At 45.4% G+C, this 14,976-nt stretch overlaps 1 protein-coding gene across 1 annotated transcript in view; it reads right to left on the bottom strand.

Annotated features, from left to right (window-relative positions):
• WNK2 (WNK lysine deficient protein kinase 2) overlaps positions 1 to 14,976 on the bottom strand; it is a 122,409-nt gene that overhangs the window by 33,631 nt on the left and 73,802 nt on the right. The window contains exons 19-22 of the mRNA XM_087822508.1: positions 3,606 to 4,429; positions 3,189 to 3,258; positions 2,182 to 2,264; positions 1,386 to 2,077 (exon numbers count right to left, since the gene is read on the bottom strand). Coding sequence (XP_087678634.1) covers positions 1,386 to 2,077; positions 2,182 to 2,264; positions 3,189 to 3,258; positions 3,606 to 4,429 — 1,669 coding nt within the window. The remainder of the gene's footprint in view (positions 1 to 1,385; positions 2,078 to 2,181; positions 2,265 to 3,188; positions 3,259 to 3,605; positions 4,430 to 14,976) is intronic.

Consider the following 14,976-nt stretch of genomic DNA (forward strand, 5'->3'; position numbering starts at 1 on the left):
TGCCTGGTGAGCTGGGGAGCATCTGATTTAGAACTTGGGGGAGACCTCCTGTCTGAAACTCCTGCCCCAAAGCCCACCCTTTCCTTCCACCCAGCCCCAGGGGCTACAGTGGGCCTCTCAAATCACAGGGCTCCTGGGGGTTCTAGGAACCGCAAATGTTGGTGGGGAGGCAGGCACCTATGTCCCCACCGGGTGCTCAGGGGGTCTGACACAAGGCTACCTCCCATCTAGCAGCAACCGATCCCCTCAATTCAGGTCCAAACCTCACCCCCTTCTAAATGGTCTCTCCCTTCCATGGGGGTCCACCGCTGTCCCATCAGGCCAGAGAACCAGGACTTCAGGTCCTTGGTTTTCCCCTTTCTCAGGCTCCTGGACCCTTTCCTTTGAGGTACTTCTTCCTCTCTCCCTTCCTGCCCCCCTCCTTCCCCTCCAGGCCCCACCCCTCATCTCCAGACCTCCTCAGAGTGCACAGCAGCTTCTCCCTGATTTTCTTGCACCCAGGCCCTCCCACTCTTCTACAGCTTCCCTCACAGTGGAGGGTAGCTGCCTCGGGGCTCTCCCAGTCTCGTTTTGTTCTTGCTGACAGAGGGCTTCCAGGGTGACACCCCCAAGAGTACAGACCAGCCCCTCCCCCGTGCCTCCTGGGACATCACATCCCAGGATGGAACCAGTGTCTCAATGGCTGCTCCACATCCAGCCTTCCACTGTCACAGGGCACCAAGGGAAGGAGCTACAAGTATCAGGTGCCCCAAGGCTGGTCCTGACCTCCCGCAGCTAGGATATGGTGTTAGGGGGGGCTGGCCCCCCAAGGGGTGGGAGGCAGGGGGGACTGGGTCCAGGGCAGGGCAGGCAAGTTCTCTCACTCCCTCCTAGATGGCACAGCCCTGGCCTGCCCACCCAGAGGGAGGAATAGGAGAGAAGAGGTGTGCTATGGCTCCTGGAGCCTGTGGGCAGTTTCTGGATCCACTCCAAGAGCTCTCAGCCCACAGCCATTCCTTCCCTAGGACACCAGCATCTCCCCACCTTAGTAGCTACACTGTGGTCCCTCTTGCCCTGAAGGAGACTTCAGGGTGCAGACGCATCTCAGGGACCCTGACCACAGGTGGTGGCAGGCAACACTTGCAGGTGGAGTGTGAAGACGGCCTAGGTACGAGCGGCACGGGGCTGTCCTGTTGAGGGCCACAGGGGTAGGGGACAGCCACAGGAAGTGAAGAGGCACAGCCACGAGACTAGAACCAGGTCAAGAGGCAGCAGCGACAACTGCCTCTGCCCCATCACCTGGTCCACGCTCCACATGGCGGAGCCTTGACCTCAGCTGCCCACTACGCCCTGGCCCCGTGGCCGGTGACCCCAGCGGAGCAGGCCACCCATCCCACAGGACCTACTTCTCTCGCAGGCTCTGCAGCTCCTTCCTGATGTCAGCATCCTCAATCTCCGAGTCGTTGTCACTGCTTATGTAAGATGACTGGGAGTGGAAGGAGGTCACACTGATGGTCGGGACCTTCACACCCATCCTGCTGGGTGTCTCTGGGCCAGGGGAGCCAGCCCTTGAGGACCTGTGCAGAAAGGCAGTGGCCTTCCTCACAAAGTCGCTGGCCACACCACCACCGCTGCTGGGCAGGGAGCTGCGCTTCAGCACAGGGGGCCTCCGGTGCGGGCACTCCTCCCCAGAGTCACTGGACACAGGCTCGTCTGGGCAGACCTCAATGGAGGAAGCCGTCTGCACACGCCGCAGGGCCAGCTTCACATCCGGGCCGTGGGGCCCCTCCTCCAGGTACACATCGGGGGGGGCCGAGTACCGCAGGTTGTGGGGGGAGGCCAGGGTCCACTCATCCTGGGTGCTGACTACAGAAAACCGGCCCACAGTTTTAGCTGGTGAGCTGCCATCCTGCTGCTCTGGCTGCTTCCGAGGGGACCCCGAGGCCAGAGAGCTGTGAGTCTGGGGGTGGCCGGCCTGACTGCCCTCGGTGAGCATCCCGGGGCAGCGCTGCATGGGCGTGGCGGAGCTTTCCCCCGGGTCCCCGCCGCTCTGGTCTGTGAGCTCCAGATGTGCAGGGACGGCAGAAGCAGGGGCACCCTTGGGAAACAGAGGAAAGTAAAGATTCCACACGAACACCAGCAGAGAGCAAACTCCACCACCCGGCTGATCGCCTCATTGTCTCATCGCAGAAAACTACCTACCTGAGGGGCACTGGGTGCTGCAGGTGAGCCCGAGGATACCCATCCTCCATCGGAGCCCAGTGTATTGCTCAAAGATGCTGCTGCTGTAAGAACATTAAAATCATTTATCTGGGCTAGTGCCGAGGACAAAGGCGGGAGTGGCTCAAGGCAGCGGAGTCAGTGGGAGGGAGAGGGGGCCATGGTGAGAAGCCGTCCCAACCTCCCCCGCCCTTCAGAGGAGACACCCGAGAACCTGGGGAAGGGAAGAGGCATCAGCCCAATACACTTGGGTCCCTGAGGCACGTTCTCCAGACACCTGGGCACACCGAGGCCCTCCATACACCTGATGGTGTCACCGTCTCACCTGTCATCTCTACACACCTGATGGTGACACCGTCTCATCTGCCATCTTTACATACCTGATGGTGTCACCCTCTCACCTGACATCTCTATCACCTGATGGCATTACCCTGTCTCTCCCTGACATGTTCTGATAATAAATGGGTCTCATGCGGCCTTGGAAGGAGCAGATCAATAGGGCTGATTCCTAGCCCTGCTGCTCGTATCTAAGGAAGGTCCATGTCATCCAAGGCTGTCTCAGTTTCCCTGTCTACAGAATGGGAACACAGCCTATTTCTGACCTGTGTTCCCAGAACTGCTGTGAAGACTGAATGACGGAGCAGAAAGAGCCAATGGGTGGGAGACTGGCCTGAGCTGAGACCCTCCCACATGCAACAAAGAAAGCCACAGCAGGCCAGAGCTGTGTCAGCCTCGAGCTGGACTGACAGGCTGCAGTGTGGAAGTGACGGGGGCTGACACCTCCTGCCAGGCTGAGGGGAGGGGCTGTCATCCATTTCCACAGACAGTGGACTTTTTCTCACTGGCGCATGAACATACAATAAGGCATCATGATGGGCTCTGCCATGTCTGGGTCCCACCCAAGATGCAGAGCGCTCTGGAGCAAGGAAGGCTGGGGCATCTCGCGCACACTGGGGGCGGGGCAGGGCCGGTGACGTGGGGCTCATCACCTGTCACTGGTGAGGATCCAGCCTGCTCCAAGGCAGCCGAGAGTCTAGGGGCCAGTTCTGACTTGTCCAGCTGGAGGAAGAAACAGAAAGGAAAGAACCAGGAGCCTCACTTGCTGACATCTCTGCAGCTGAACTGTAAACCCTCTCCTTCCGTCCCAGGGCTGAGCTCCTCCTCCCCAGGGAGCAGGGCACAGTGCTGGGCGCTCCACACATACCAGTTGGTCCTGGCCGGGTCCTGACCCTGCGCATGCACACCTGCATCCCCAAACAGGCCACTTCTTGCAAAACACACTGGGCGGGGCCGGCTCAGAGGTGGGTCTCAGAGCAGAGGCAGCTCTGCATGGCTAGACGAGAGTTGGCCCCCACCCGTCCAGGCCCCTGACCAGGATGGCATCTCTGGACAAGGCCAGTACTCACCACAAGTTGGGCTGGCAAGGCGGGGTCCCCCCTGGAGGCCTCCGTGTAGGACAGATCCCCTCTTGGGGGCTCCAGGGTGAAGTCTCGGTCGCCCATCTCCACAGGGGTCCCAGCTGAGGCCGAGGAGGTGGGCACGTGCTCCTGGTAGAGCAGATTTCGCAGCTTTTCATCTAGGCTCTTGATGGTGCTGTCCACAAAGCCCACCTTGGGAAGAGGCCCTTCCCCATCCGACTCCAACGCGGACAGAGGCTGGGGGAAGGCATTGGGCCCCAGTGGAGGGCTTGGGAGCTGGGGGGTAGCCAGGCCAACAGTTCCCACAGCATTAGGGAGTGGAGGTAGGGACTGGCCTGGGGCAGGCTGAAGGGGCTCGCTGGAGGCACTGGGCACAGGGGCTGGAGCTGGAAGGGTCTCCATTTGGGTGTTGGCCTCCTTGGCTGAGGCAGGCTCCCCAACACCTGTGGGATGATGGGAGGCCTCTATAGGGGAGGTGCAAGGCCCTTGCGCCACATCCAGGGGCCTTACAACCGCTTGGGCATCATGAGTCTCTGCCAGTGGCTGGGGGGTGTCACACTCGTTGGCCATCCCTTGAGAGGTCACTGGGCCCCCTGCCTGCATGGCAGACCCCCTTGCCGGCTCTGGCCTGAGGCTGGTGGTTGGTGCAGCCATATCCTGGGGCAGAGCAGTCACAGGTGGGGAGGATGGCACCAAAGGGGCTGGTGTGCCCCCAGCGGTCTCCCTGGAGCCTGCTTGGTTCAGAAGCTGCGGACCAGCCGGGATGCCGGGTTTTTCCTTCAAGGACAACTGGTCTTTACAGAGTGCTGGATCTAGAAAAAACAGGAGAAGTGCCTCTATGCCAGCACATGCTAGTGCAGTCACCTGGCACCCGCTGGCAAAAAGCATGCCCTCTGTGAGCTGGCAGCACCCACACACTGGTCTCCTCTCCTCTTGTCTGATGCATCAACTTCAAGATAGGGAAAGTTTTAACAAACATTCCTTGAAAAGAATTATAATTTGCCCCAATACAATCAATTTTATAGCAAGGGCTTCTTAGAATAAGATAGTTATCTTATTCTGTCCAAATTTTTAATAAAAAGTAGTAATGTTAAAAGGAACAATATCTTTTATGTGCACCAACATGGACTCACACTAAGAAAACACAACACCGCTGAGCCCTGAGTACCTTACCCCATGGCACGAATTACGTACCTGCTTCCACTTAAAGAGCAGTTAATACTGGAACAGATAACAGAAGAATGATACCTTAAGTGGGTACCAACTCAAACCAGCAAAAATTTGCTTTGAAAAACCTTGTTTTGGAATGAATAGCATTTTCTTCAAATGGAAAATAAAGCTTTTGTGTGACCACCATGACACCTCCTTAAATATTTACAAAGAGTGGACAGGGCACTCTCTTAAACTTGGCTGCAGAAAGGAGTCACCTGGAAGACACCACAGGGTCCCAGCGGGTCCCAGAAGCTCAGACTGCACTGTGGGCAGGGCCTAGGTTTCTTCAATCCTATGGCTTTTCTTTTGTTCTCTAACCTCTCTCTCCCTTTCTTCTCTCACTCCTTTCCTGCCTCTCTTTCCATCTCACCTCCACACTCATTACCTGGGACCTCCAGCAGGATGCTGAAAATAAGGGGGGATGACGTGTCCCCATACTGGTCTCCATTTCAAAAAGAAAGCATTCAACATACCACCAAGTAATGTATCTGCTATTGTTTTGAAAATAAAAATCCTTTATCTGATTAAACAAATGTACTTTTATATCTATGCTCCTGTTATTTGAAGCCATTAAAAAGACACACACAGGAAGACAATGTGAAGACACAGGAAAATCCACGTGACCACAGAGGCAGAGACTGGACGGATGCGTCTATAAGCCCAGGAGTGCCAACAGCAACAGGAGCTGAGAGAAAGGCCCAGAATAGACCCTCCCCGGGAGCCTCTGGAGGGAGCATGGCATTGCCGACGCTTTGATTTCAGTCTTCCAGATTTGATAACTGAGAAAATACGTTTCTGTTGTTCTAAGTCACCTAGTTCGGGATACTGTGTTACGGTTGCCCTGGGCGGATAATACAGACTCCATAAAAATGAAAACATCAGCTCAGAAAAAAAATCATCTCAAGTAAAAATTAAATGACCAAGTACCAGCAATGGTGGGTGAAAAGATTGGCAAATCCTCTCCCCCTAAAACAAACCTAAAACTGGACAAAATACTTACTGTAAAATAATTATTTCAGGACTTTGGAATAAACCAAAGGCATACAACAAACTGAGGAGCACTTATTTAGAACAGGAGTCTAGTTTTGCTTTAACACGACATCCAGGAGAAGTAGAGTCGAGATGCTGGTGTCTCCTGCAGCCATTAACAGTCCAAAAAAATTTAAACATGCAAATGACACGTGAGGACATTCTCAATGCAAAACAGCAAAACGAATGAAATGAAACTCCACACTGATTCCCTACCCTCCAGCCTCGTCTCTCTCCTTTGGCATTACTGCAGCTCTATAGAAACAAATAATCTGGTTTTGTGTTTGTTTTGATATTTAAATAAAGTTGTACTGTACTATAAAAAAAATAAAGCCATGAATGAATGTTGAATTTTATTACATGCTTTCCTCCATCTACTGAGATGGTTAAATGCTTCTCCTTCAATTTGTGCCTCTGACAACCGCCACTCCACTCATCGGTTCTGAGTTCAACTTTTTTTTTTTTCAGATTCCACATATAATCAAGATCATACCGTGTTTCTCTGGCTTATTTCCCATGGGACAGGACGTGACCTTCATGCTCACCTACACTGTCACAAACAGCAGGGCCTCCTTCTTAAGGTTGAATAATGTCCCACTGTGCGTGTGTTTACATTTCCTTTACCCACTCAAGGGCTGACACTTAGCTTCCACATCCTGGCTCAGCTTCCACATCTTGGCGACTCGAACAGAGCTACAATGAACATGTAGGTGCAGACCTCTCTTTTCAAGAGAGTGATTTCATTTCCTTTGACTACATACCTAGAAGTGAACTGCTGGGTTATAAAGCAGTTCTATTTTTTTTTTTTGAGGAACCCCCAAGGCGGCTGCACCAATTTACATTCCCATCAACACTGTCCAGGGCTCCCTTTCTTCCACACCCTCCCCAACACTTGTTACCTACTGTTTTTTTGAAAATAGCCATCCTCACAGGTATCAGGTGATACCTCATCAAGGTTTTAAATACATTTCCCTGATGATTAGCACCTTTCCAGGTACCTGGTGGCAATTTGTATGTCTTCTTGACGAAATGTCTCTTCAGGACTTCTGCCCATTTTTCAAATGAATTATTTGTTGTTTTTGGTATTGAGTTGTGTGAGATCCTTACATATTTTAGATATTAGCCTCTTATCAGATATATGACTTGCAAATATGTTATCCCATCCCACAGGCTGCCTTTTCATTTTGATGATGGTTTCTTCTGCTGGGCAAAAGCTTTTTAGTTTTAGTCCCACTTACAATTTTTGCTTTTGCTGCTTGTGCTTTTGGTGTCAGATGCAAAAAGTCATTACCACAACCAGTGTCAAGGTTTTCATCTTCTTCTGGGAGTTTTATGGTATCAGTTCTTATGTTTAAGTCTTTTATCCATTTTGAGTTGATTTTTCTTAATGGTGTGAGATGGAGATCCGCTTCCACTTTTTTGCGTGCTGGATATCCACTCTTCCCAGCACCATTTATTGAAGAGACTCTCTTTTTCCCATTGCGTGTGCTAGCAGCCGTCATAGTCAATCGATCATATGTGCATGGGCTCTCTATTCTGTTCTATTACTCTAAGCATTTGCTTTTATGCCAGTACAATACTGTTCTGATTACTAAGGCTTTGCAATATAGTTTGAAATTAGGAAATGAGATGTCTCCAGCTTTGTTTTTTCTCAAGATTGCTTTGGCTATTTGGGGTCTTTTGTGATTCCATATGAATTTTAGGACTGTTTTTCCTATTTCTGTGAAAAATGCAATTGGAATTTTGACAGAGATTGCACTACTCTCTAGGTGGCTTTAGGCAGTATGGACATTTTACCAATATTAATTCTTCCAGTCCAACAATACAGGATATTGTTCCATTTACATCAATCTTTTTCACCAACATCTCGCAGATTTCAGTGTATAGGTCTTCATCTCCTAGTGAAATTTATTCCTAAGTATGTTATTGTTTTTAATGCTACTATAAATAGGGTTGCTTTTCTTCATTTTTACCTGTTAGACAGTTCACTGTTAGTGTATGGAAATACAACTGATTTTTGCATTTTGGTATTGTATCCTGCAACTTCACTGAGTTCATTTATTAGTTCTAACAGTTTTTAGTGGAGTCTTTAAGGTTTTTTATATATAAGATTATGCCATCTGCAAACAGAGACAATTTTATTCTTCCTTTCTGATTACAATGCCTTTTATTTCTTTTTCTTGCCTAACTACTCTGGCTAGGACTTCCAACACAATGCTGAACAGACGTGCTAAGAGTGGGTATCCTTGTCTTCTTCTTAACCTAAGAGTAAAGCTTTCAGCTTTTTACCACTGAGTATGGTGTTAGCTGTGGGCTTGTATATATGGCCTTTATTATGTTGAGGTACATCTCTTTTATACCTTGTTTGTTGAGAGTTTTTATCATGAAAAGATGTTGAATTTTGTTAAGTGTTTTTTCTGAATCTATTGAAATGATCTCACGATCATTTTACCCTTCATTCTGTTAATGTGGTGTATCATATTTGTTGATTTGCTTATATTTAACCATTCTTGCATCTCAAAAATAAATCCCATGATCATAGTGTATGATTCTTCGAATGTGCTGTAAAGTTCATAATGCTAGTATTTTGTTGAGAGTTTTTGCATCTATATCCATAAAAAATACTAGCCTATAACTTTTTTTTTCTTGTAGTTTCCTGGTCTGGTTTTGTTATCAGGGTAATGTTCGCCTGGTAAAATGAGGTTAGAAGTGTCCCCTCCTCTTCAATTTTTTTTTTTTTTTGCAAGAGGTTGAGAAAGATTAGTATTAATTCTTCTTTAAATGTTTGGTGACATCTTTTGGAGTGACATCAGAGCATTGGAAGCATGAGAGATACCCCTGGCCTCTCCCCCTGAAATTTCAACAAATTAACCACCTATAATTCAACAAAGAATTCCCTACTCAATACAGAGGCACGCCCGAGAGACCCAAGCATCAAAACATCTAAAGGCAGGCAACTGGGTATAAACAGGGAGATAAGAAGGGAGGAAAGCTCAGATGGCCTTCAGATGCTGCCCTGCAGTGGGAAACTCATGGCTCGGCCTGGAGCGGGGAGGAAGCAGGTGGGAGCAGGTGCTTCATTCAGCTGGCTAGGATGAACAGACAGCTGCAGGGGGCAGCCCAGTAGGATGAGTGGAGTGAACAATGACTGAGCCAGCAGACGCCTGACAGAGCACGGGGATCTGCCACAGGGCAGTCCACTGTTCGGTGGGCGTGATCTTGACAAAGAAACAGAACCACAGAGCCCTGCTGCCCCTTGGGCTCCCAAAACCTGCCTTCTGTTGCACCCTGGGTGTCAGGTAGAGGAATGTCTTATATGTAAACCAGGAGCTATTGCAGTGTAACTGCTGTTTCCCCCTGACTGATCCTCTGGTTTGGTGACTGGGGTGGGACCCCACAGAGGTCTGGGGCCACCAATACAGTGAGGCAAAAACAAACCCCAACCCAAAGAAGCACAACTGTACTATCTTACAGAAGCCATGGGTGTCATCTGGGAGATCACAGAGGTAAAAAAATCTTGTGATTCAGTGCCATCTACTAGAAAATAGTGGAAAGACCTCTTCAGGGAACGCTGCTATAGAAGGCACATTTATGCCTACACAAAGGAGAGTAGCAAATACCATGAATGACCACGTTAACAAGGACAATCAGAAAGAAAATGAAAAATCCCCAGAAAGCAAGCTGGAACACATGGAAATATGTGATATAAATGATAGATTTCAATATTGCAGTTCTGAAAATACTCAACAAGCTGCAAAGAAATACAGGCAATTCAGTGAACTCAGAAAACAAATCAATGAACAAAATGAGTACCTTACCAAAGACACGGAAACTTTGAAAAAGAACCAATCAGAAGTCCTGGAAATGAAGCATGCAATTAAGGAGACCAGGAATGAGCTACTGAGCATAGAAAACAGATCCAACTAAACGCAGGAAGGAATTAGTGATATTGAAGATAGGAATCTAGAAATGACACAAAAAGAAGAAGAGAGACCTGAGCATAAAGAAAAATGAAAGAGCTGTATGAGAATGCTCTCACCCCAGCAGAAAAAGCAATTATTAGAATAATAGGCATCCAGAAGAAGAAGAGAAGGAGAAGGGAACAGAGAGTCTATTAAACAAATACTGGAGGAGAACTTCTCAAACCTATGGAAAGAACTAGATCCTCGAATTCAAGGAGCAAACAGGATACCTAGTTACCTCAATCCAAAGAGGCCCTCTCCAAGACACATTGTATTAAAACTGTCAAAACTAATGACAAAGAAAAATTCTTAGAGCAGCCAGGGAAAAGAAGGAAGTGACTTACAAAGGAAAACCGATCAGACTTTCATCCAACTTCTCAACAGAAACTTTACAAGCCAAAAGAGAATAGAACCAAATATTTAAATGCTGGAAAGAGAGAAATTACCAGCCATGAATAGCAAAGTTATCCTTTAAATAAGAAAGAGAAATAAAGACATTCCCAGACATACAGAAGCTGAGAGATTTCATCACCAGAAAACCTCCATTGCAGGAAATACTCAAGGGAGTTATTCTACCTGAAATAAAGAACATAAGGTCACAACACTACAAGTAAGATCACCAAAAACTTACAGCATAAACAGGGATAATTTGTGACAACAAAAACATAAAAGGGTAGGGGGTAAAGGTCTGAACCGGCAAAGAAGGATGAACACCAGATGCACTCAAAAGAAAAAAATACTGTACATATGCAAATTTATTTTTTATAAACCTAATGGTAACCTTACACAAAAATCTCCAAACCAGGACACATAGCTTAAAAAAAGAGGTCACAGAGGAAAGAAATATGAAACACCAGCAAACAAAAACTGCAGAAGTACAAAGGAAAAGAACCAGTGGAGGCACTGAGCTACCAGAAGACAAAAGATAAAGTGGCTACAGGAAATCCTCATAATCAATAATTACCCTTAATGTAAATGGTCTGAATTCACCCATAAAGAGGCAGAGTAGTAGAGTGCATCAATAAACAAAATCCAACCATACGCTTCCTACAAGAGACACATCGAAGCTGCAAAGACAAAGGTGCATTCAAAGTGAAAGGGTGAAAAATGATTCTCCAAGTAAATAACATCCACTGAAAAGCAGGTGTAGCCACACATATCTGACAAAATAGACTTCAAGACAACAAAGGTAACAAGAGACAAAGATGGACACTTTATAATGATAAAGGGGACACTACATCCAGAAAACATAACACTTCTTAATATATACGCACCCAACCAGGGAGCACCGAAATATACAAAGAACTTCTTCGTGGAATTTCAGGGGAGATTGACAGCAACACAATCATAGTGGGGGACTGTTAGCATTGGAAAGATCATCAAGACAAAAAATCAACAGGAAGCAGAAACCTTAAATAACTCACTAGACCTAATGGATTTAATTGACATTTACAGAACATTTCACCCCAAAGCAGGGGAATACACATTCTTCTCAAGTGCACATGGCACATTCTCAAAAACAGACCACATGTTAGGGCACAGGGCAAGTCTCTACAAATTCAAGATGACTGAAGTCATATCAAGCTTCTTCTTGCATCACAATGCCATGAAACTAGAAATCAACCACTATAAAAAACTCAAAAATATTCAAACATATGGAGGTTAAATAGCATGTTATTAAACAATGAATGGGTTACCATTGAGATCAAGAAAGAAATCAAACACTTCATGGGAAAAAACAAAAATTAACAGACAATAACCCTAAATCTGTGGGATACAACAAAAGCAATCCTGAGAGGAAAATTCATAGCACAATAGGCCTATCTCAAGAAACAAGAAAAAGCTCTAATGAACCCTCTAACACAACAACTAAAAGGACTAGAACGAGAACAGCAAGAAAAACACCGAGGAAGTAGAAGGAAGGAAATAATAAAGATCAAAGCAGAAATTAATGACACAGAGACTAAAAAAAATACAAAAATTCAATGAAATCAAGAGCTGGTTCTCTGAGAAGATAAATAAGATTGATGCACCTTTAGCCAGGCTCAATAAGAAGCAAAGAGAGAGGACCCAAATAAATAACATCAGAAATGAAAGAGGCGATATAACAAAAGACCCAACAGAAATGCAAAGGACTGTAAGAAAATACTATGAGCAACTATATGCCAACAAATTGAACAACATGGGGGAAATGGACAAATTCCTAGAAGCATACAACCTTCCAAAGCTGAATCAAGAAGAGGCAGAAAACCTGAATAGGCCAATAACAACTAATGAAATTGAAGCAGTAATCAAAAAACTCCCAGCAAACAAAAGTAATGGACCAGATGGATTTACAGGAGAGTTTTACCAAACATTCAAAGGAGAATTAACATCTACTCTACTCAAACTATTCCAGAAAATTCAAGAGGAGGGAAAACTCCCAAACTCTTTTTATGAGGCCAGCATCATCCTAAACCCAAAACCAGATAAAGACACTACAAAGAAAGAAAATTACAGGGCAATATTCCTGATGAACATAGATGCTAAAATCCTCACTAAAATACTAGCAAACTGGATCCAGCAATACATTAAAAAGATCATGGCCAAGTGCGATTTATTCCGGGGATGCAAGGCTGGTACAACATCCGCAAATCAATAAACGTGATACATCACATAAGCAAAATGAAGGACAAAAATCACATGCTCACATCAATAGATGCAGAAAAAGCAATTGACAAAGTCCAGCACTCATTTCTGATAAAAACTCTCAGCAAAGTGGGAATAGAGGGATCATACCTCAACATAACAAAGGCCATATATGGCAGATCTACAGCCAACATCATACTCAGTGGTCAAAAACTAAAACCATTTCCCTTAAAAACAGGAACAAGACAGGGATGTCCACTTTGACCCTCTTATTCAACATAGTACTGGAAGTCCTAGCCACAGCCATCACAGGAATAAAACAAAAGGTATCCAAATTGGAAAGAGGGAAGTTAAAACTGTCATTATTTGCAGATGACATATATTGTATATAGAAAACCCTAAAGACTCCATCAAAGTACTACTAGATTTGATAAACGGATTTGGCAAGGTAGCTGGATACAAAACCAACATCCGGGTATCAATGGCATTCTTATACACCAACAGCGAACTTTCAGAGAGAGAAACTAAAAAAAACAATACCATTTACCACTGCAACTAAAAAAATAAGATACCAGGAATAAACTTAACCAAGGATGTAAAAAACCTGTACTTGGAAAACTACGGGACACTGAAAAAAGAAATAGAGGAAGATTTAAACAAGTGGAATAATATACCATGCTCATGGATTAGAAGAATTAATATCATTAAAATGTCCATACTACCCAAAGCAATTTATAAGTTCAATGCAATTCCCATTAAAATACCAACAGCATATTTCACAGACCTAGAACAAACATTTCGAAAATTTCTATGGAACCAAAAAAGACTCGGAATAGCTGCAGCCATCTTGAGAAAAAAGAACAGAGTGGGAGGGATCAAACTGTATTACAAAGCCACTGTAACCAAAACGGCCTGGTATTGGTACAACAACAGGCATATAGATCAATGGAACAGAACAGAGACCCCAGAAATAGACCCACGCCCTTATGGTCAGTTAATATTTGACAAAGGAGGCAAGAGCATCCAATGGAGTAAGGACAGTCTCTACAATAAGTGGTGCTGGGAAAACTGGACAGCTACATGCAAAAAAATGAAACTAGACCACCAACTTTCACCATACACAGAAATAAACTCAAAATGGATAAAAACTTAAATGTAAGTCACAAAACCATAAAAATCCTGGAAGAAAACATAGGCAGTCAAGTCACAGCCATCCCACGTAGTGGAATTTTCCCTGTTACATCTCCTAGGGCAAGAGAAACAAACGAAAAAATAAACATATGGGACTACATCAAACTAAAAAGCTTCTGCACAGCGAAAGAAAACAGCCTCAAAATACAAAGGAACCCCACGGTCTGGGAAAACATATTTGCCAAGGATGCATCTGATAAGAGGCAAATTTCCAAAGTGTACAAAGAACTCATATTACTCAGCAAGAGGAAGACAAACAATCCAATTAAGAAATGGGCAAAGGGCCTGAATAGACACTTCTTCAAAGAGGACATGCAAATGGCCAAGAGACACATGAGAAAATGCTTAATGTCGCTAATCATCAGAGATGCAAATTAAAACCACAATGAGGTGTCACCTCACACCTGTCAGAATGGCTCCATCAACAAATCAACAAACAACAAGTGCTGGTGAGGGTGTGGGGAAAGGGGAACCCTAGTGCACTGCTGGTGGGAATGCAGACTGGCGCAGCCACTGTGGAAAACAGTGTGGAGGTTCCTCAAAAAATTAAAAATGGAGCTGCCTTCTGACCCAGTGATCCCACTCCTAGGAATATACCCTAAGAATCCTGAAACACTCATCAGAAAGAATATACGCCTATGTTCATAGCAGCACAGTTTACAATAGCTAAGATCTGAAACAGCCCAAGTGCCCATCAGTAGGTGAATGGATAAAAAGCTGTGGGACATTCACACCATGGAATACTACGCAGCTGTAAAGAAGAAAGATCTCGTACCATTTGGGACAGTATGGAAGGACCTGGAGAATATTATGCTAAGTGAAATAAGCCAGGACTAGCAAAACAAATTCAAGAAGATTGAAATTGTACCAAGCATATTCTCTGACCACGATGCCTTGAAAGTAGAAATCACCTGCAAAAAGGAAGTAAAGAAACCCACAAATACATGGAGGTTAAACAACATATTACTAAAAAATGGGGCAAAGAAGAAATAAAAGGTGAGATCAAAAGATATATAGATACAAATGAGAATGACAATAAAACATATCAAAACTTCTGGGATGCAGCAAAAGCAGTACTAAGAGGGAAGCTTATATCATTACAGGGCTATCTCAAGAAACAAGAGAAATCCCAAGTAAACAACCTAACATCACATCTTCGAAAACTAGAAAAGGAAGAACAAAAGCAACCCAAAGTCAGCAGATGACAGGCAATCATATAAGAGCAGAACTGAATGAAATAGAGAACATGAAAGACCTATTTACTGAAAATGACAAAGCATTATTGAAGGAGATTGAAGAAGACACAACCAAATGGAAAAATATCTCGTGTTCATGGA

This window comes from Miniopterus natalensis, chromosome 12 (assembly GCF_054644295.1).
Source record: "Miniopterus natalensis isolate mMinNat1 chromosome 12, mMinNat1.hap1, whole genome shotgun sequence".
Classification (NCBI taxonomy): domain Eukaryota; kingdom Metazoa; phylum Chordata; class Mammalia; order Chiroptera; family Miniopteridae; genus Miniopterus; species Miniopterus natalensis.